Source organism: Hipposideros armiger, unplaced genomic scaffold (assembly GCF_001890085.2).
Source record: "Hipposideros armiger isolate ML-2016 unplaced genomic scaffold, ASM189008v1 scaffold_7, whole genome shotgun sequence".
NCBI classification, from domain to species: domain Eukaryota; kingdom Metazoa; phylum Chordata; class Mammalia; order Chiroptera; family Hipposideridae; genus Hipposideros; species Hipposideros armiger.
Window position 1 is genome coordinate 5,542,332 of NW_017731357.1, and position 22,840 is coordinate 5,565,171.

A 22,840-nucleotide genomic window follows, 5' to 3' on the forward strand; every position below is an offset into this window, starting at 1 on the left:
CAGCAGCCCAGTTCCTGGTTGAGCTGTTGTTCAGCATCTTAGCTGTGGAGGGCAGTGTCACTGGCCCTCATATGTGGGATCTGAACCGGGGCCCTCTGGTGTCCCAAGCCAGCTCTTAACCACCGCGCCACTCGGCCGGCCCTAAATGATCAATTTTTTTATGTTTGGTCCAAAGGGGATTGTTTTGACAGTCTGTTCTAATCATCCAAGCAATGTTTCCAATAAAACGTTTTATTTCCAATAAAAAAGTCAAAAAAGAAAAAAAAAGTGTGAGCCAAAACTAACACGAAGAGTGTAGGATGCATCTGGACAATAGCATCATATTCAGCTATAGTATAAGGGATAGGAAGTAGGTTAATAGCCACGCAGTGAGGCTAGTACCACACTATAGGGGCCACTTAATAGAATGCCATTAATTTGGTTGCAGTATCTATTATAATTTGGAATATAGAGCTGCTTCTGCCATAAAGTCCCTGAAACATGATAATGGCAATTGGAAGTTTTGGAATAGTTGATAAAGGGTAGAGAACAGTGGGCTCTATACCTAAGTTGGTTGCATCATCATTTCCTGGGGAGATTCAGGAATAACAAAACAGACTCCTGAGTGAACCCGAGATGACTTCTATTAGGAGTTGCCCTAAAATCATTTCCCAGGTACTTCTGTTGCAACACCCAATTCCAAGAGGGCAAGGACTACATCTGAATTCATGGCTACATTCCCCAATGCCCAATATGCAGCAGACCCCCAAGCAGTTTTTGAAATTAGCCCTAAATCAACCTTTGTATTGCAACTGTCTACTAAACCCACTAGGCCCTGTTGGGTGACTGGGTCAGGAGTAGAGGTTCAGCCACCATTCTGCATACCACTAAATCAGCTGATGACAGGTGAGATGGGCTATTGAAAATCTAGGTGAGTGTGGAGTGCACCTATGCTAGAATGTGAAGAATGAGGATAGCCAAAGATGGAAGTCATTTTTAGTCATCTCTGAAAATATTAAATGTCATCTGCAGTGTAACAAGGAAAATAGGAATAACCCAAAATTATAAACCATGACTACATCTGCTAAATACAATACAATCAGAAACTGGACCTACAGGAAACCTTAAGACACAGACACGTGTCACAGTCCAGACAGGCCCACCTAATGATCCTGAGGGGTAGAGAAATTAGGGATATGTATGGTTGGGTCTCCAGATAGATATTCCCAGTTCTTCATTCATTTTATTGCCCAACAGTTTCACATTCTACATATGTTTTATCCACCCATCCACCAGTTGATTGGCATTTGGGTTGTTTCCATTTTTGGTTATTGTGAATAATGCTATGAACATTCGCATACAAACATAAGTTGTAGACTTGTTTCTCCTGGGTGGAATTCTCTTAGGAGCAAAATTGCTAAATCATGTTGTCTAACCCTTTGTGTTAAGACATCGCAACATAAAGGTGTTCATCTATATTGTTTTCTCCCCATAATAAACATGGTTCCAGGTCACGATCATGCTAAAGAAAAACTCAGGTGTTGGTAGGGCAAAGAATGAAAATGAAGATGCAAGTCACTATAGAGGAAAACATTAAACTGAGACTAAACATGCTGAAAAATCCATCATAAGGGCAAAGGACAAAATATGAAGCAAAGCAGGTTTAAACATACCCACAATTGTGAATGTTCAATGAGAAAAGAGAAAAAGAAGCTACTTTCAAAGTTCTGTAACTGCAGTGCATGAAATCTCTGCATTCTGGTGCTCAGGAGTCCGGTAAGACCACCGTCAACAGATATGTTACTGAGTTTCAAAGGGTGAGCCTGTGGCCCCTCAACCAGCATTGGGACAAGGAAATAGCCACCCATGACCAAAAAAATTTGTATTAACTGTAGACATTGGATATTTTCAAACATGCTCCAAGTCACTTTTGAGGAAAAAAAAATTATCTGGTGTTGACATTCAGCCGAGACTGGGGAAACCCAGCAAAGTCTTTATGTATCTATAAACTACAGAATACAGTAAAACTTGGCTTAGAATCTCAATTTAGGCAGTTCCCTCTGGTGCAGATCTTTAGTGTTCTCATAATTTACATAAAAGGTACCTTGAACCATCCCTAGAATCCAATTTCACTATTTGAATCACCTTCAGCCATTAACTCTTTCCAACCTAGCCATCTTAACGTTTCCACTTATTTTGACCAAACTCTCAGGACTCAAATACCTCCCCACACCCTTTCCTATCTCCAAAATCAACATGGCATGTTATGCTTCAAAATTCTGCCCTAAAAACTGCTGCTTTGAGATCATGACTAACCTTGAAAAGGATTAACTATCCAGAACCAAGTATTCTGCAATGCAAGAAGTTAACCATACTGCAAACCTACAACTCACAAAATGACAGTTCAACTTGCTTTTCATTAGGTTGAAAGATATTAAATAGCCAATTTTTGACCCCTAAAACAGCAACCGCCTTCTCATATGATCCACCCTAAATTCTTAGAAATTATCCAGTTACGGCTCTCATTCCATCTGTTAATTGGTAGCAAGCTGCCAGCAGCCATGTGGTTATGGATGTCAGCAAAAAAGGTGGATGGGGGGTGTGCCCATGCCTTCCCTATCACCCTTTCCCCAAATACATTCTTGAACCTGAAGTTGCTTACCATCACTTGTTAGATCCCTAATACGATTTTTACCCAATTCATTCTTCCACTATTCAGCCACCCTTCATGTTAAATGCCTCAAATAAGATTCCCACCCACATTAAACCGTTTCAAGTACAAGGCAATTTGTAATACATGTTGTACATCAGTAAGGACCTTTTTGATTTCCATCTATTACAAAAATCTTTTCTCACTGTATTACAAATACTTTATGGTACCAGAGTAATTCTGTCTCCAAGAGGCATCTCAGAATCAGCACCGGACAGCAACCAAAAAAAAAAAAATCTTACAATTCTTCAAGCAACAGCACAACTTTATTTTCACCTCTAATAATAAACCACAATTGACAACAACAAAGACTGTGCAGTTTAACTTTTTATTTTAATAAAATCAGAATATGCACAGCACATGCAGTGCTAGCATCTAAACTAATACAATAAGCAATTACTAAAGCTACAGTGACTTGAGGTTCAATCTTTACATTCAGCAAGTTTAAATCCTTTCTTACATTTTTGAAATTTTAACTGAAAATATTGCTTACTGATAAAACTTGCTCAAATGCTATTGCTGAATGTACAAGTCACTGATTTATGCCAATACAACAAAGATAACCACATGTTTGAGGATTGCAATGTGCCAGACATTCACTGGAAAAAAAATACACACAACTAAACAAAACTCACGCAACAAACATCTGAGAATCTGGACACTTCGTATCAGTGTTTTGAAGTGTTTCATTATTATCTTAAGACAAGTGTATCAAAACCTTGGCATGAATAATTTCAAGTCGCCAATTATGTTTTTACTAACATCAGAAAGTTATGGCTACACTGCCAATGCCGGGTCTGCTTAATTTGACTTAAGAGTTTAATATGACTTAACATTAAAAGCTCACACTACCCCGAAATATATAATTTCACGCATACGGTGACATTCAACATTCAAGTGCCAGTGTTTTTGTACTGTCTTTTGGTCAAGTTTCTTTAAACTTTCAAAGAATCACTTTTAGGCTTACAAAAATAAATATTTGTCAAAATGTTCAATAAATATTACATAAAACTAGCAGCAAAAAGTATCTAGAAATCTGTCGTGTGCAAATAGTTTTCTTCCCAACTATCACTCCCATGGTCCCAAATAAATTTTAGAATCTAGTCCCATCCCCCTTCCTAGACAAGCTGCGTTCAACAATCTCCAAGAGACAAAATAAGATTGGAAGTTTAAGGACACGCACACAAGACATATATATAAAATTCTCTGAATGTGCAATAAAAGAAGTACTTTGTAAAAAGTTATGGGCAAAATGTACAAGGGCCTAAACCTAGACTAATTGAAATAGCACCATAACAAATGACTTCAATACTGTCAAGTGCACCTACTTAATAAAAGTTTTAGAACAAGGCACAATACACTTGAAAATCTATTGCACTTTAGGAATTTTTGCCGTCTTCCTATGCCACTGTAAAAAGATTGAGCTTTTTGATCACCGCATTCTGGCCACAAAATTAGCACAGAATTCAAAGTGGCAGAGGCATTTTAGTGGTGGACAATGCTCATCTTTGGCCAGATTTAGCATAAACAGACTATAAATACAATGGAAACCTATGCAACTAAAACTGACTAAAACTGCACTGTATAGCAGAATTGACACCTTGTGCAGTTATGTACATATTTCCAACCTGTGTGATCTCAAAAAGATTTCAGTTTGTTACTCTTCTGGAGCCATTTTTACAAAGTCTATAGTAAGCCAGTTTAACATCAACGCAGCTTGAACAGAGTAATGTAAATCGGCATTTAAAATAAAGCCTGCTGCATTAATTCTTCCTGTTCATACCCTCTTGACCAAAAAACATCAACACTAGCATGCGTTATTAGACCAAAAATCATCCAGGTCCCAATGAGGGCTGGTCATTGCTGTGGTCAGCCATTCTACCATTTCAGTTTCATTTATGGCAGGCATTTAAAAAGTCTAAGTAGATGAATTCTCCTAAAAACCTATTTCAAGTTATCAGACCTTTAAACTTTCCCTGTAATAGTATGCCCACATTTGGCTAGCTCACGATCTGCCTAAACATTGAAAGAGGAATTGCTGTATTTACTTGCATTAACTTTGAAAACAGTGCTTTGAATGTATGCATGTATCCATACATCACCTCATCATGACTGGAATGGCTTGTTTAAAGACTATCAGGTTCTAAATACCTATCCAGGATAGAGTGAGCAAATCAGAACTTTAACTTAATACAGTTTGCCACATTAGAAACTAATTCCATTGAATATGCTTCAAGATGTTTGTTGTTTATTTTTCTCCAATCTGCAAGTATCAAAAAGCCCTAATGCAGGCTACCACGTAAGTATTTTCCTTATATTTATGGATGAATCGATGATTCCTGTTAAGTTGTATCACACCTGTGTGCCAAGGTTTGATTTTAGCCCAAGTTCAGTAAATTTATTTTGTCAAAACAATTGGTATCTTGAGCATTACTGAGCCAACAGGACATCAAAATAAAAAGTTGTCTAAAGTTAAAGGCACAGTACATTAACAAACAAATGATCCTCAGTCACAAAATCATAAATGCAGTTTGGGATGGGGATTGGCGGGAGGGGAGTTAATCCAAACTACAGCAATGAAGTCTTCAAACCACCTTCCGAACAGGGCTGCTGATTGTTCCTTTCATGTCTTCATGTGACCTTGAGCTCCCTTAAAAAAAAAATTTCAGTGGAGAATCACAGCTGGTAATGTACTGCGAGTTCTTGAAGCTACACAAGGTATAGTCTGGCTAAGTTACATGTGGTTTCCATATTAGCTTGTTTGGCAGGGTGGCCTACTGCAAAGTAGGTTCAGTTACCCCACCAGTCAACCCCCTGGGAGTTATAATTTCCTCCATATCCATCACTGTTGTAAAAGCCTCCATAGCCACCTGAGAGAATAAAAAAAGAAATTAAGTCAGCCACTGCTAAATACAATCTTTCCCTTCTTTAAGTACTTTGATATAAAATTATGAAAAGCAATCTACAGGGTTGAAATTCGATGTTTTAAATTAGGCTTTGAAAAACCCTTCCCCCAAAGATCTGAGGTTGAAAATGAACATCACCTCCGCCAAATCCTCTGCTGCTGCCATGGCCGCCTCCACCACTGCGGCTGCTGCTCGCGCGGCTGCTGCTGAAGCTGGAACTGCTGGCACCACTACTCTGTCGATAGTCTCGGGCACCAAACCCTCCGCTGAATCTACTACTGTGAGGACAGAAATGTGCATTGGTTCAACATGAAATCCCACTAAATAACCCAAAGCTCTTGCTAAAACTTCCCAAACAGCCCCTTCTGAGTTTTCAATTCAATCAATTCCCCACCCAGCCCTATATTCCCTAGTAGTGACTCAAAAGGCCTTAGTCATGCAAGTCTGTCACTTAGTGTCACCTTTTAATAATACCCCTTTACCCCAAAGAGCCAGGCAGCCTAAGAAAACTAAGCTTCTTCAACTTAACCTTGGACAAAGCACCCCCCCACACACTCACTCCACACCACCTGCTCCTCACCTCTTAGATCGTCCGCGACTGCTCCCCTTGTAGTGGTGCTCATAAGCCATGTTTTCTAACCAAGATGGCACTTCTTGTTTAGCTTCCACAAGAAGATCCAACAAATCCTTGGTGATGTTTATGTTCCTCTCATTAAAGAAGGAGGTGGCAAGGCCTAAAAGTTTCAAGAAGTATATAAATTACGGTCTTCCATAAAGTAGCATAGTATTGTCTTCTTACTTTCCTAAGTAGAATATTCGAGTACTAAGGGAAAAAAGGTGACAATTTGCTATTTAACCAACTCAAAGTACTTCGAACAAAACCTGACTTTTCCGTCACTTCTATTGCTGAAATATATTTTAACTGCACTCCTTGGAAATAGAGTTCTTATAATTTAAGATCCTGAAAAGTTCTTTGCTGCATGCATCATATTGAAAAATGTAAACAACCAGACCATCAAGTAACCAAACACTTACCAAGGTTTCCTACACGTCCTGTACGGCCAATGCGGTGTACATATTCTTCAATATCACTTGGCAAATCAAAATTGATAACATGTTTTACATTTGAAATATCCAGTCCTCTTGCTGCTACCTGGAAGATAACTTTTGTTATACACGGCCTAGTTAAAACCAATAGTTGAACATGAAAACAAGATGTTATTATACATACTGCTGTAGCCACTAGAATTGGGCTTTTTCCTGAGCGGAACTGGTGAAGGGCCTCTTCTCTATCTCTCTGAGATCGGTCTCCATGGATACTGGTACAAGCATATCCTTCATGGTATAAGAAATCCTCCAGAGAATCTGCACCCTTTTTGGTCTCCACAAACACTAAAGTCAGTGAATCCTTGCCTAAATTTGAAAAATTACAAGGTTTTTGTCACTAATAGGGGCACTGTACTCTTTGCACTTGGCAAACATGCAAATAGAGGCAAATAAAAGACCATTTTAACAATGTTTTGTATGAGGAGGAAAAACAATAAAGATAAACCAAATGGATTCTCATTACCTAAGCCATCAGTAATGCTAAAATTATTCATAATTTTACCTGTTGCATTTAAAAGGTCAAGCAGAAATGACCGTTTGTCTGACTCTTCCACCCAAACTACTTTCTGTGTGATGTTCTCAGAGGTAGAGCCAACTCTTCCTACAGCCAAAAAGATATATTCATCCAAGAAATCACGAGCAAGCATCTGGGGGGGAAAAAAGTTTTTTTTAAATTATCTACTAAGACACACAAATTCCTAAATAAATCAAGTTTGTGGCAAGCAATACCTGTATTTCCTTAGGAAAAGTAGCACTAAACATCATAGTGTGGCGAACTCCCTTTGGTGGCATAGTATCTTGTTCAACTATTCTACGTATCTGAGGTTCAAACCCCATATCCAACATCCGATCAGCTTCATCCAACACCAAGTATCTGTCATGAAAAAAAAAATTCAGTTTAGAACTTGAGAAAACTTTTAGTATAGCTGTTATCTAGATAAGTACACTTATATATTCATTCAGGTAATTGAATACCTCACATCACACAAATTTGATACATGTGCACAAGACACAGCCCAGGATTTTTTGCCACTAAATAAATCATCCAAGGGGCCGTCTGAGTGGCTCAGTTGGTTAAGAGCTCGCTCAAGAGTTTGAGCTCTGAGCAACAGCAGTTCAATTCCCCGCCCGAGCTGAGCAGCCACTGAGCTGCCAACAGGTGGCAGGATGGCTCAGCTTAAAAAAAAATAAATAAAATAAAATAAATCATCCAAGATCACACAGCCAAATTAGCTCTTACTCTGTGACTGTCCCACACACAGTTCTGGTCATTCTCTGCCTCTACTAAAATGCCACTGATTTTTCAACATTAAAATTACAATGAGCAAACTTCTTGTAAAAGTTTTAAGACGAAAATAAACCACTTCTAAAACTTAAATTTTAGACAATGCTAAAATAAGTACTACAAAACTAATGGCCAGTAATTAAAAAAAATTAACAATGCATTCTTCAGACATTTAAAAATGAACATACTTGCAGAAGTCTAGTCCAATCTTTCCTCTTTCCATCATATCCACTAGACGTCCTGGAGTGGCTACTAATAAGTGGCATCCACGTTCTAAGTCTCGAATCTGCTGACCAATATCAGCGCCACCATAAACCACACAAGGACGAACTCTAGATCGGTACGAAAACTATAAGCAAAGAAATTTCATCAACTTTAAGGCTGAGACTTTTACATGCTCATAAAATATATCATTAGAATCAATGAGAAAGTCAATCATTGAAATGCATACTTACCTTCCTGGCTTCCTCATAGATCTGCACTGCCAATTCTCTAGTTGGTGCTAATACCAAGGAGATTGGGTATTGTTTACGGCGCCCATACCTTCCATTTTCCTAAGAAATTAATTTATAAATTACTCTCAACATTCATTTAAAAAAAATTCATTACAATATAATTCTCTTCTGTAATTGACGGACTACACTTGAAAACTGTTTTTCATTCAATAGATTGGAATAAGTCTCAGTGTCATTTAGAAAGCTCTCTCTACAGCTACCTACAAAGAGATACAATAATTTCCCACTTTTTTAAAGAAATATTTACCTTCATGGCCCTCAAGGCCTCGCCTGGACCATCCGAATAAATCTGACTCAAGATGGGCAAAAGAAATGCTGCAGTTTTTCCAGACCCTGTTTAAGAGAAAGCGTATTTATTCAACCACAGAACAACCATATTGGTATGTGACAGTATTTTATAACTGCCCTATTACTAATTAGTAATTTTACTTTACACCTAAATCAATTTTGTAAAGATTAACAGCTAAGTTAAAATTACCAAGTGACTTCTTTGATCTACGTGTAACAGGAGTCCACCAAGGCCCAGACTGCTTTATCTTTGTAGATAAAACTTTATTGGAATACACCATTCTCAATAATTTACATATCATCTATGGCTGCCTTCACACTCAACAGCAGAGCTGTAGTTGCAGAGACCACGTACTCCATAAAAATGTTTATTTTGTTTCTTTACAGGAAAAGTGTACCAAAAACTCTGATCAATAACAATGTTAGTATTCACTTCTTTTGCATTTGTGTTTGTAAAGAAAGCAAGAATTTTGCCTCAAAAGTGGTGTCAATTTCAATTCCTAACACTTCTCTGTATATGTTGCTAGTGTATAAAGGATGCCCTTCTCCCTCTTCCACAAGGAATGAAAGATACCAAATGATTCAAGGGCGATGTATTTTTAGTGGGGGTATTTTGCCACCCTGTTTCAAACTGGTCAAACTCACAGATATAGTAGGTAAGGCTTGTGCTGAGTTCAGAGGCTAGCAACTATCCCCCTTCCCAAAATATGGGAGGTGCTACTTTAGAGGCACCTTTGTCTTGGCCACATTCCTATGAATCAGAGTATTTTCTAATCTTATCCTTCCCTTCACTTTTATCAAGTGAACTTACCTGTTTGGGCACAAGCCATCAAGTCTCTTTTATCTTTGATAATAGGAATAGCATGCTTTTGCACTGGAGTCGGGCGAGTATAACGAGTAAGCTCAATGTTTCCCATAATAATTTCTCCCATTTCAACATCACTGAACTGTCAAGAAATTCAACAAAGTTAAATGGCTAGAAATGCTATCTGGAGCCATTTTCTTTTTTATACTAACACAATGGGGAAAAAACTAATAGCTGATGTGTACTAGTTACAGGTGCTTTAAATAAAAATTATGTTACGTTTTGAAAAGGAAATAAAACCCTGTAGGGTTAATCTACACTGGAGAAGTTTTGGGTTCTTCCTATGTTTGACCCAAATTTCCTATTTCGTATTAATGGTGACACTAAGCTCAGTCTCTCCCTTTTCACAAGCCAATGAGGCTGGTTTTTAAAGTTATCTTTAAAAGAATTGTTAAACTAGGCATGGTTTACACATGCCTTTGGAAAGCCCATCTCATTTTCATGGCTGTAAAAACATTTACACTTCCCTCCATCTCAAAAGAGCAAACAAAATTACTTACACTTTCAATGTGTGGAGGACAGTTGTTGCCTGTTGCCTCAACTGGAATATCATCATATTTCTCAAAGTTAATCCCAGTATTGCCTCCAGAAAAGAGTTCCCTGAAATCAAAAGATTGGTAGGTGTATTTGTTATAATAGCTAAGAAAGCTGCATCGCAAATAACATACATTTCAGAAACTTACTGTTCCAAACGTTCACTTGGTGGGAGTGGTTTTGACCAATCATCCTCATCTGATTTGTCACACCAGCGACTATTTCCACCACGTTCAAATTTGCCAAAGCCACTTCTTTCACCACGGCTACCAATGCCATCATAGTCACTCCGTCCACGATCATCAAACCTGAACAGCACAAGCAATTAATTAGAATCACATCATTTAAACATTATCAGATTCCCACCACTACTTTAGAACGGTACCTGGAGAAGTTAAGTTGAATTACTCATTATGGCTAACTTCGAGGATGTCAACAGTCCAATTCTGGCTTAATTCTTATTTGACAAATAAGGCCCTCTAATTAGTCAGATTGTATGTATCATTTACATTAACTTTATTTTCTAATATCAGTATCTTTATTTCTACAAAATTGTACAGCATACATACATGCTGAAATTAAGAATCAAGTCAATATATTTGAAATCAGCATATAATTTACACCTTTATATAAAATTCTCGAATCTACTTATCTTTAGTGGTAGGGAAAAGAAAATGGCACACCAAATATCAATTGTCCCAGTTATACTAGGAAGGTATTTAAAGGACAATTTACCTGTGTGACAGACTGGATAAAAGGTAGAAAATAATCCTTACCTGAATTGAGATGTTTTTAGTTTTAGGCCTGTTTGCGAAAAATCAGGACACACAGGACTAACCACAGCTATTAGGTGCATGAGGTCAGTTCACCACACTTGTATAATCAAAAATATAAGGTGTTTAAAAATTGTCATATAGAATATCCACAAAAATCTCAACCAAATTAGGCCATTCACTAGATACTCTTACTCTTTTAAACAGAATATCTAAAATTAAAGGAATATAAAAATAACTGATTTCATTTATGCCAAAGGACATGTTCTTGTTCTCATCTAATTTCTATGTAACAAGTTCAACTTAGTAAAGACCTCTACAGCAAAGAAAATATGATTAAACAGACATAATGCTTAACATCCAAATAGGTGGTCTATTAAGGGGAAAAATATATTTAATGATCAGAGTACAAGGATGAGGACTTATCAAATTAAAGACCACTTCCTAAATTGCTATATTGTACACACATAAGGTATCACTTACCTTCCCCTTGAACCACCACTTCCACGATCACTGAAGAAACTAGACTTCCCTCTTGAATCACTACGAGATCCAAAACTGCTATATGCATCCTTATCTTTATTAGAACTCCACCCTGAACTGTCTTTATCGTAGAATCCTTCAATTAAAAAACAAAACATTTTACTGTATTAATTAGAAAACGACAATACCTTAGCATAATACTTATGTTTCTGAATTTGAAGCCCTCCACTGACTTTATCTTATCTATATGGACTAGGAAGACAATGGAAATAATTCCTATGGTGCCACTAGAAGAGAACCAAGATTTAGAGCTGCTTTACATCAGCACACAAAATGTTTTAGATCTTTAATTCTCTCCACTACAAATTACTATATGTGAAACCAAGCAACCTGACAATCTAAAATGTTCTGAATGAATATACCACCTCCAAAAAGTTACTAGCTTTGCCTGTGATGAAATGATTATGGTATTATTTACTACCATCAAAATTTAATTTCCACTCAATAGATATGAATGAGTTTACTAGGAACCAGTTACCACCGTGTTTCAATGTTTCTTAGAAGTGACACTCATTTAAAACATTCTTAAGTGTGTCAGATTACTTCGTTTAATACAGTATTTTTCAGTTTCAATAGTAAAAATAAAAAGTTTTAAGTGTGCGCTTTGTTCACATGAAATATACTGTCAGACAAGAATCAAGAATACCTAGAAGGGCCGGCTGAGTGGCTCAGTTGGTTAAGAGCTCGCTCAAGAATTTGAGCTCTGAGCAACAGCGGTTCGAGTCCAGCCCAAGCTGAGCAGCCGCTGAGCTGCCAACAGGTAGCAAGATGGCTCAGCTTAAAAAAAAATTAAAAAAAAAGAATACCTAGAAAAAAGGAAAATCCTCCTCCCTACTATTCACTCTTAGTGCAGATAGGTTCCTAGGGTACAGCTATAAACATTCAGTAAGGGGTGACAAGGGTATAAATTAGTCAGACAGGTAGAGGGTTTAAAGACAAGCAGAGGGTTTAATCAGCTTCAGCAACACTTTCATTAAATATAGTTTACAAGTTAATTAAGTCACTTTCATTCTGTTATTAGCCAGTCTGGTGATCAACAGCCTTAGCAATCGAAGAGTTGAGTTAGATTTCTAAGATCTCTTTCAGCTCTCACCTGACACTGCCTCCCGCTCTTTGATTTCTGCCACTGCAACAAAAGGTGGGGGGAACACTAAATATACATGGGAGTCAAGTCCAGCTTATACAGTCTAAGAAAATAATGAGGACACCCATGATGATAAACAAACTGATGTTAAAGAAATTTTATACAGATTTTATATCCATGTATTGCCAGGGACAGTGAAGCCAGTGTAAACTAAATATGGATATGGAGGAATGACAGTAAACCACATGCTCCTGTAGACTATTCCTGACCTCTTTTCCTCCAAATCTTAGATCACCTATTTTACAGAATATACAGCACCTAAACAGTTGTCCATAATGAGACATCTACTAGTTTTCTATCACTACATTACAAACTAAATGGAAAAGACCAGGTGTTGTGATACCTTTCAGATAAAACCTTTCAACTGAAGTAATTAAGGCAAGGAAATGAAACCAGAGAATCATTCCCAACTTATTGGGTGCGTGCCCAATGCTATATACCCTGTTAACTATTCTACAATAACCCCATCTTCATTTTGGCACCTCTGCAAGACAGAAATAACTTGGTTATTATCACCACACAGTTTGATTCACATAGTAGGGTGCCCACTCACCTTTTTCAAATTGAAATCATGCCGTGAATGATTACAAACACACATTAAACACAAGACCAGTTAAATTGTACACCACCATGCCCTTAGCCTCAGAAGAGTATGCCAGGAAATGCAGAATTTTCCACTGTGTGATTAGACAATTTGTTCCTAAATTAAGTCCTAACATTTGAACCAACTGACAGCAGAGAAGAGTACACCGTCTACAGACTTCCCAAGCGGCCTCATTTTCCCTAGGCTCCCATTTCTAAATTCAGCAAGAATTAGGTCTAGAAATTGCTTACAGGGCTTACCTCTAGTGGCTTCTCTGTTCCTTAAGTGAGGAGGAATATAGCGCCCTTCTAAAAAAAACACAATAATAATATAAAATTAAATGTCAAAAACCACCAAGTTAAAGCTTCTTACCCAAGCGTGTGCTATTAAAAAAGGGTCCTGGAAAAAAAAAAATTTAACCTCCAGCCTTGTTAGTCTGACAACTTACCTGGAAATTGAGGGTGGGGGGAATGAATCCAGTTTTATTTAAAAGGGGGGGTGGGGGGGGAGACAAGTTTGGCAAACAAAAATTAGACTTGGAACCTAACATATCCACCAAATAAAGGAAAATCAACTCACTTTATTACTAGTAAATCTGCAACTTAACGTCTCTTTTTCCCTTCTGGGTTGAATTAAATATTAAAGATCTCCATTAGTATGATCAATTTCTGAAAGATTCTTAGCATGGCAAATACAGTGAAATTTAAAACAAACACCAAGTAACTATGTGCCCGGTGAAGCGCTTCATGCCTAAAAATTAAGGCATGTCCTTTACTACGTAACAATGCTCGGAGTGCTTTCAAATCCTACAGCCCGTGTCCGCCTTTGTTTTTCAGCTAATCAGTTGGAAAAAAGACCTAAGCTGAAGCAAATCTATTGCCAAATAATAACCACCAAGATCCCCTACACCTTAATACTGACCTCCAACAAGTCTCAAAAAACCTGGGGGGGGGGGGGGTAAAACTTTTATATATAACTTCTTTTCAAAAGACTGATACGACGACATGCCACTTAAAATCCTAACCACCACCCCAAGATTCAATATAGCTTTGTTCTACTAGTTTCGTGTTCCTCATGGAAAAGGGGTAGCCGTAGCAATTGAATCTGATAGATTCACTCTAACAGGGATAGAACACAACCCCACCACCACTAAGCTGGGCTCGCGATTCATAATAAACAAACTCTTCTAAAGATAATTTGTGTGTAGTTTAGGTTTTAAACTCATTGTTTTTACTCAAGAAAACTAGTCCTTTTATTACCAAGAGGTCACAATGCTTTAGACTGATCACTACCTACTACATAATCCTAGGTAATGCTGCCTATATAATTCTTTACCCAATAAAAATTGGAGAAATTCTTAAATTTTAAATAAGTCCAACAAAATATTATACTAAAGCTCTAATATTCAGTAAATCCATAAAATGTTCTACTTACTGCTGGCTGTACTTCCTCCACTCTGGTTATCTGAAGAGTTCAGGTCTAGGCCAGCAAACTAGAAGAGAGTTGTTGAATGGTTAGCAGTCTGTACGCTGAAATATTACACTAAGAGAAAACTTAAAACTAGTGTGCCTGCTAGCATTTAATAGCACTAAGCTGCTCTCTGCTTCAAGGGGTTGATGTGAAACTCTCATGAGAAATGTGGCCATGAATGGGCTTTGAAGGCTCTAAAGTTCTAAACAAATGTAAACCAGTATTACTGTACATACTGCCAAGCACACCAAAATGCTGGTGCTATCCAGTAGAAAATGGGTCCAAATTGAAGTCATTCATTCAAAATGAATTTTCCCTGTAACATTTTCCATAGTAAAACCTCAAGAAATTAAATTACTTTAAAATGTCAAACAGACAAAGGGTTGAGTTTAGCTCCAATCTTATTTAACAAATATTTTCGATGCAAACTTTCTAACGTGGACTTTAAACCTTGTACAAAACACACCTGAAAGTCAGAAAATTTTAACTCCTTTATCCCTAAATATTGCACAAGTATTTTTAATTAGGGTAGCACTCTTGAAAATATTAATATATCCACCACTTACTGAGCACCAGGTTAAGCACAACCCTGTATAAGTAGGTACCTATTTATTCTCCCATTATCACCACTGCAATAAGTTCAAAGACTAGGTATAAATGGCACAACTGGCATTCAATGCCCTTAAATACCAGGAAATTTTACTACCTTTAATTTGATTTCTACCTATCCCCTTACATTGGTAGCTCAAAGCCTCAACAATTCCACAAAAAGACCTATCTTCATCACATTCTGTAATGACTAACCAGGAACTACTTACAAGCAACAGGGTTGAAAAAACTACGTGCCAAAAGAAATAGTTTTAAAGCCACAAAAGACCAAGTCACACAGTACTGTTGCCACCTGTCTGTAAAGGTGATTCGTTATACCACAATTCTTCTGTTAAAGCTCAAAATGGTCCTTTTTTGTATCATCAACGGAGTCAATGAAAATTGGAAGCAGATGCTAAGTCTTAAAGGAAATAAAAAGAAAGTGAGCTAAGACTTAAGCGCCTTATTTCAATAATTTCTATTAGCAAAAACACTGCCAGGCTCTCTCTCTGCAGTAGTTGTCTCATCAGAATACTTTAAAGCACAATAGTAAAAACTTTTTTGGACTCATTACAAGTTTTATTAATTTTACACTTGGCAATATTAACTAAAAAGCAACTTTAAAGGCTACTTAAATTGCTAGGATTACAATTGTTAGGATTCCTTGCAATTTTCTCAGTTGTGAATATTGCTGAATTCTAAGGGCTGCACATTCCTTTCGAATTACATCGATTACAAATTTAAATAAAGTTAATTCCTGCCTAGAATCTTAACAGCATCACCTATGTGGAAGAAGTTCAAGTTGGGGACAGCCTGTGCGCGCCTGACACCCGATTTTTTTCTTTGTGCTCCATTCGACATAATGACGCGTGAGCAATTTGGAGGATTTAATATAACTGATTCGTTAATGGAAAAAAAAGCTCCCAAGAAACATCATTAAATCCCTAAAAAGTATTACATGACTAAAATCTATCAATTAATTTGTCACTAAACTTCACTTCAGAATTATTCGGAGTTCACGGAAGGCGTTTACTTAAAGGCTTCACACACTCCACAGCTTATCTGAAGCGTGGTGCCACTGCTGCAGAGGGACGCAGACTTCCTGCCACCAAAGCCCATAACCCCTCTCATCTCTCAGATCACACTTTCTCCACTCCTCCACTCCCACGCCTTTAGAAGAGGGAGATTCTAGTTAAGACGACACACCTATTCGACCTATTTCAAAATTTTATTCCACGAATAGCAACAAGTCAACAAAACTTTTTATTTCTCCCCAAGTCATATTCGGGATATTTTTTTCTTCTGGCCGATTCTTGGATCGAACGTCACAAGGACACTCATACAACCCGTGGTACACCCCCCCCCCAAAAAAAAAAACGCGTGGCCATCGGCTAAATTGCCGGTGACTATCTGGAGCAAGTACGGAGCAAAGGGCCGCTCCGGGTCCTTAACTATCTCTAGAGCCCAGCGCCGCGGCGACCGCAACGGCCCATTACTCCCCCCCCCCTCCCCGAAAATTCTGCGTCACAAAACTTTCCACTCCGGAAACGCGGCCTCCGGGGCCGCAGCGCCGGGCCTGCGGAAACTGGGCTGGAGCGAGAAGGCCTGCGGAAGGAAGCCCGGGAGGATCAAGATGCCCCTTCCGTCCTCCTTCCCAGACCCTCGCCAGCCAGTGGTCCGTTGGTCGGGCCTCTCCCGCTAGTGGGCCGCAGCGCCACCCAGCATCACACAAAGGAGGCCGCCGCCATTACCCCGAGCGCAGGCTGCCCCCCGCGCCGCCCCCTCCCACATTCCAGGGCCGCATTCCTCCGTGCGCGCGCGCGCACGCGCACACACCAACGCCACCAGGTCCCCAGAACAGGGATCCCGGCCGCGCGCGAATCGAGGGCCGAAGTCCTTGAGGCGAAAGAGTCCCCATTAGCGGAACACACACCCCACCACCACCCATGGGTCACCAGTCAGTCAAGGTTCGCGCGTGCGCGTATCCGCGACAGCGCGCGCACCCCCTGCCCCCCTCCCTCCACCCGCCTGCGCACGCACACACAAAAGCCGCCATTGTGCTCGGCCCGGGGACAATACAGCGAGCCAAGCCGGAGCCCGGGCTCGGGCGATAGCAACAACCAGCATTCCAGTCACCTCCCCGTCCCTCCGTAGCCCCCGGCCATTAACACGCGCCAGCCCGAGGTACCCAGAAAATGGGAACTAAGGGTGTCAGTCAGCGCTACGCCATAAGCAAGGCTAGGTCAGAGGAGAAATTCTTGCAGCCCGGTGGGCTCCTTGCAACTCACCTGCTGGTCCAGCCCGAGCGCATTTTCCACCGCCACATGACTCATCCCTGAAGAGTACCGAGAACTCGGAGTCTTCCGCTGCTGAGCGAGTGCGTTTGATTCACCGCGATGGCCCTCTCACGGGAGAACTGCGGCTCTGGAGCTGACGGCGCGACCACGGATCTAATATACCCACTCGAAAGACTGCTACGTCAGCACGTACGACGTGTGCCCTCCCTCTCACGCCCGCACTCCCCCTGCCGTTTCCACTTCTGCCTAGCTACTGCGCGCTCCTTCAGGTCTAACCTCGCGGGACTTCCTCGTCGGGCTGGTCCCCAGCTCGTTGTCCTATCTTAGAGCGCCGAACGCTGTCCTAGTTCGCTTGAGCTTTTTTTCCCGTGTTGTCCGCTAATACCCTAGCCTAAATCTTGTTCTCGAGATCTCGCGAGAACTCGCTTTCCGCCAGCTAGGAGGCCTTGAAACTTAACTTAGGCCTCTTTCCCCTACACCGTGGGTTTTTGCTGTTCCTTTTTTTTTCTAGCGTGCGCCCTCTCTCTTTTCTTTCTCTTTCAGTCCCCGGACTTGGAGATGTCGTGAGATTTCTCCAAACTAACCCCTCGCTCTTCCGCGGGCAGCCTCCCTGAAATCGGAGTTAGGCAAAAAGAGGCTCAAAGCCGAGAGGGTGGCAGATCACGTGACCGCAGGTGTCGGGCGCAGTGGCCATTTTGTGGAGCAGGAAACCGTGGCTTCGAGTGCTGGGAATGCGGAGGGGAGGGGGGGAGGGAGGGGTGGGAAGCTGAAAGGGAAGAGGGGGAAAGGAGGAGGGAAGAGGGGGGCAGGAGGGAGAGACAGAGGAGGAAAGAGGGTAGGATGGTGACTAGGTTGAGGGTGGTGGGGGAAGTGGAGGGGAGCTGGTGGCCGGACACTTAACAATGCGGTTGCCTAGGCAGCAGGGGCGCCGCCTAGAAACGCAACAGTCCCACCTGTGTCACCCACAGACGCAAGCGCGCTCTTGCGCGCGCGCCCCCGCCCCTCCCCCCACGTGGTTAGGAAACAATGAGACAATCGCTCGCTGAACTTGAGCGGTTGGTTGCGCACCCTCCTGGGACCCTGGCCCTGCATTACAAGGGCTACATTGGCCCGTAGTTTCCTCCCGTGGGGCGCGCAACGGCTCAGGGCCGCTGGCCTCCAGCGCGGTGCTGCCTTCCCCCAAAGCCAGCGCACCCTGCGGATCCAGAACGGCGCGCCTAGGGAACCCGAGGTGTTTGTGCTGGGTGCACTCCAGGCATGCTGAAGGACATGCTATGGCACTAGCAGCCTGGGGTTAGGGTGACCCTCAGGACACTGCAGTGGATGGGGAATGGGAGGAAATGGGTTTCTGCCGTCATTGGAACCCCTTCTTGTGGCCCCCTCCTAAGCATGCCACCCCTCGTTCCATCTTAAGTGCCACAGGCCTTTAAATAGAAGAAAATATGTTGACCAGCGGGTCCTTGAGTTTAAGCGAGTGGCACACGTGATTCTTATAAACGCTTTCCCCCCTCTCTTCTGGCCCTCAGTCTGACAGAATTAAACATTACGCAGGGTTTTCCACCATCCTCCAAAGGGTCTTATGCTGCCATAATTCAGATAACTCATTGTCATTACATAATTTCCCACATACCACTCTCCCTTTTCGATTTTTAAAATTGAAACGGAAATTTCCAAAGAGATAGATAATATAACACTTGTGTCCTGGGGCAAGAGCAGACAAGAGCCTGGAAACTGCAGGTCCCTGACCTGGCAGTTCAGATCCCTGTCTACTGCTTCCAAGTGTGTGACTGGGGGGCAACATTTAACATCTCAGTGCCTCAGGTTCCTTATCTGTAAAGTTAGAATTAAAATAGTTCTGCCTCAAGGTGGTTGGGATGCAAGGGCTCATGCATGAGCGTGCTTTGCCAGGAGTAAGAGCTTAGTACATGGTGGATGCATGTATATCCACAACTCCCCCAGCACAGAAGGTTGTTCCCACAGCACCCACTATTCAGGTCTCCACTCTTAACACCGTGTTGTACTGCAGTTGTGTGTGAGCCCACAGAAGAAAGGGAACTTGTCACACCCCAGGACTGCATAAGGTGTGGTGGCACAAGGATGCCCAATAGATGTTTGATGATGAGTGAATAGTGCAAATGCCCATCCTGTGCAAGTTGTAAACTGGGCATGTTAAGGGGTCTACATTCATTATTTTGCTTCCACAGGTGACTTTAAGCAAATTTCATCACCACTCTCTGAGACTGAGACTGAAGTCACTTTATGGTGATGCAAAGAAATAATGTGTCCAGGTAACCTAAATCGTGCAGAAAGATAATTAGAAAATTCCGCAGCTAGCAGAAAAGCAGTAGTAAAATGAATTTCAAGAGACAGAAACCTCTGAGCCTTTCATGAACTTCATGATTGCCAGTCGTTTTTCTGCAAGGTCCAGGGGAAAGGCCTGGGTCCAACTGACCCATATACCTCCCTTTAGGGTGGATAGGGAATAAAGTTCAAGGAAGGCGGGGATTCCCTGTAGTCAGAAGTGAATTATAGGTGTGGGGGTAAAAGCAGTTGCCTACTGTGTCTCCTTTCATGTTTGAAAGTGTAATAGCCTTTTGGGGTTTTGGTTTATTTGTTTGGGGCCTCAGATACAGCAGATTGGCTTCCAATGCCAGGTAATTTACAGTAATTAGGAGAACGTTACAATGAAGGCTTATAAAAGTAGTTCTAAAGGGGAATGAGGAGTCTTAGACTCTAGGATATTGCTGTACACCCTTATTCTCCAAGAGAGCTGGTACATACAAAACCAGGAATGTTTTAGGCAATTATTATACTCCCAAATAGCAGATCTGGCCTGGAATCTGCTTTCCTCCCACAAAGATGACAAGATGAAAAACAAGATTATATCGGAGGGCATCTTCTCTGCCACTTAACAATGCTAAAAATACTTGCAGACAGAAAACTCCAGCGCACTTCTGCCTCCATTCATGCAAAATGATCGCGAAGTACAAGAAATAAAACACAGGGAAGCCTTGGGTGGACGTCTGAATTCGGGTGGGGGATGGGATGGGAAGGGAGACTGCCTTGCCTTAGGAAAGATGGGTCTTGGAAGTACAGCGAAGGGGGTCCACATGTCCTCAAGATTCCATGCTGCATTTTAGGTAATAGGGGCACTTTTATCAGTTTCCCTCTCAAGTGTAGAACTTGAAGCTTGGCCATAACCTCACAGGTCCGAATACAGACTTGTGTTGGAATTACATACTCTGTACTTCATAAAACTAATTTGCTTTTTCCCCTATATCTTCCTACCTAGTCATTATTGGTGTTATTGTCTGACAGACTTCAATGGCTACTAGGTCTAATCATTTTTAAAGTTTTTCTAAACCTTTTCAATGTTTCGATTTTTATTTCTTTAAAGACACCTTGGTATGACTGTGACATGATATATAAAAGAAGAAATATCTATTTGGTCTTCCACCCGTTCCTGACAGAGCTCTAAAACCCTTGGAATATCCTGTGAAGAGCGTGCTAAAGGTCTTTTGTTATGTTGATTAGGTGACTTGGGAAAGTAGTCTCAGAATGGGGGCTGGTGCCAGTGAGGCCAACCATGTGAATGGAGGGTTAGAACTTTCAGTCCCACCCTCAGCCCCACCTCTGGGAAGGGGAAAGGGGCTGGAGACTGAGTTCAATCACTAATGGCCTATGAGTTCACTGTACCTCTGTAATGAAACCTTGGTAAAACCCAAAGGGACTGGCTTCAGAGAGCTTCCGGGTTGGTGAACACATGGAGATTGGGGAGAGTGGATTGCCTGGAGAGGGCATGAAAGCCCCTCACCCCCTTCCCCACACCTTGCCCTTGTGCATTTCTTCCATCAGGGGTGCTTGAAACCTCCAACCTATAGCTGTTTGGTTAGAAGCACAGGTAATAATCTGGATTTTCGACTGGTGTCTGAAGTGCGGAGAGGGGCAGTCTTGTGGGACTCGGCCCTAACTTAACCTGTGGGATCAATGCTATCTCCAGGTAGATAGTGTCAGAATTGAGTTGAATCATAGGAGGCCCTGCTGGTATCAAAGAATTGCTTGGTGGCGTGGAAAAAGCATACATTGTAATTGGAGTCAGAATCCTACTGTCCAACCCAGAGTTGTCTATTAAGAAATACACAATTGTATACTTAGGTAGAACCCCAGCCCTTCTACAAATTCTCCCTTCATGTTGACCATCCTAATATTATGAAACAAAAGACAAGGAAGATTTGTTATGGAAATATAGTCTAATTACAGTCTATGAGCGCCAGCACCCACACAGGGCAGGTGACCTACCCCTCCTGGAATGGGGCAACCTGCAGGGAAGGTGCTTTGGAACTCTACATTCTCTGGAAAAATAAAGAACTGCATTTTCAATTGTCTTGTTTTCTGTGTTTGTTTAGACGCACTGTTCTAAATACTTCCCGCGTTTTATTAGCTCATCTCATCCTCGTAGCAGCCCTAGAAGGAAGGTACCATACACACACACATACACACACACACACACACACACACACACACTACAGATGGGAGGCCCAAGGACAGGCTGTCGTTCACAGGGCTAGTGAGGGGCAGAGCTGGGAGATAAACCCACCCCAAGTGAAGCCAGGGCCACACTGCTAACCAGGGTCCCTCATACACCTGCAACTCAGCAAGTCCAAAATGGGATTTCTTATCATCTCCCAAACAGCTTCCTCCTCTGGCCTTTGTCTCAGAGAATATCGTCAGCATTTCTTACACCCAGGCTTTGAACCTCAGTGACTTTTTTACTCCATTTCTCTTCTATCCTACCCATTACCCATACATGGACCCTTCCTCTTTGCCACCATAAACCTCTCTGCGGGAGACCGGCTCCCACAAGTCCAGGGGTTCCCTCAGGTGGAGACGGCGTCCTCAAGGAAAGAACTCGCGGATACAGAGAAGCGCTTTTCAAGAATTAATGTCTCACTTTATTTTTACAGCCTGTCCTTTTTCTACTGGGCAGGTAACTATTTACATCATTGAGCTGTTTTTCCCAAAGTTGTTTTTCCACTTTAAACCTTTACCCATTAAGAAATTGTTTTCTACATAGTTTCAATGTTCCTTCCTTCCCAGGGTCTATTTTCTTTAGAAGTTTGTTTTTCTCCGAATTTTACTTCCTCACGATGTTTCTATTACAGGGTACAGCCGGATCTGTTCTTCACTAATGACTAACTTATCCTAACTATGTTTCAATTTCTTCTGCTAATGGCCAGAGCTGAGTTCCTGCCT

The 22,840-nt window shown here is 41.2% G+C and overlaps 1 protein-coding gene across 4 annotated transcripts; it reads right to left on the reverse strand.

The window, feature by feature from the left end:
* Positions 1 to 2,998: 2,998 nt before the first annotated feature.
* DDX3X (DEAD-box helicase 3 X-linked) lies at positions 2,999 to 18,051 on the reverse strand. Of its 4 annotated transcripts, none has more exons than XM_019649969.1 (18): positions 17,579 to 17,747; positions 14,667 to 14,724; positions 13,493 to 13,540; positions 12,599 to 12,631; positions 11,446 to 11,581; positions 10,339 to 10,497; positions 10,156 to 10,255; positions 9,602 to 9,737; positions 8,750 to 8,835; positions 8,443 to 8,541; positions 8,176 to 8,336; positions 7,432 to 7,576; positions 7,205 to 7,349; positions 6,827 to 7,008; positions 6,631 to 6,748; positions 6,176 to 6,329; positions 5,734 to 5,870; positions 2,999 to 5,559 (listed from the first exon to the last, which is right to left on the reverse strand). In XM_019649969.1, the coding sequence occupies exons 1-18, from the start codon at positions 17,621 to 17,623 to the stop codon at positions 5,480 to 5,482; spliced, it is 2,022 nt and encodes a 673-aa protein (XP_019505514.1). In that variant the 5' UTR covers positions 17,624 to 17,747; the 3' UTR covers positions 2,999 to 5,479. The 4 variants fall into 4 exon arrangements, with proteins under 4 accessions (XP_019505514.1, XP_019505504.1, XP_019505524.1 ...); XM_019649959.1 differs by having other exon boundaries at positions 5,734 to 5,873; positions 17,579 to 17,746; XM_019649979.1 differs by lacking the exon at positions 12,599 to 12,631 and having other exon boundaries at positions 5,734 to 5,873; positions 17,579 to 18,051.
* Between the last annotated feature and the right edge of the window lie 4,789 nt (positions 18,052 to 22,840).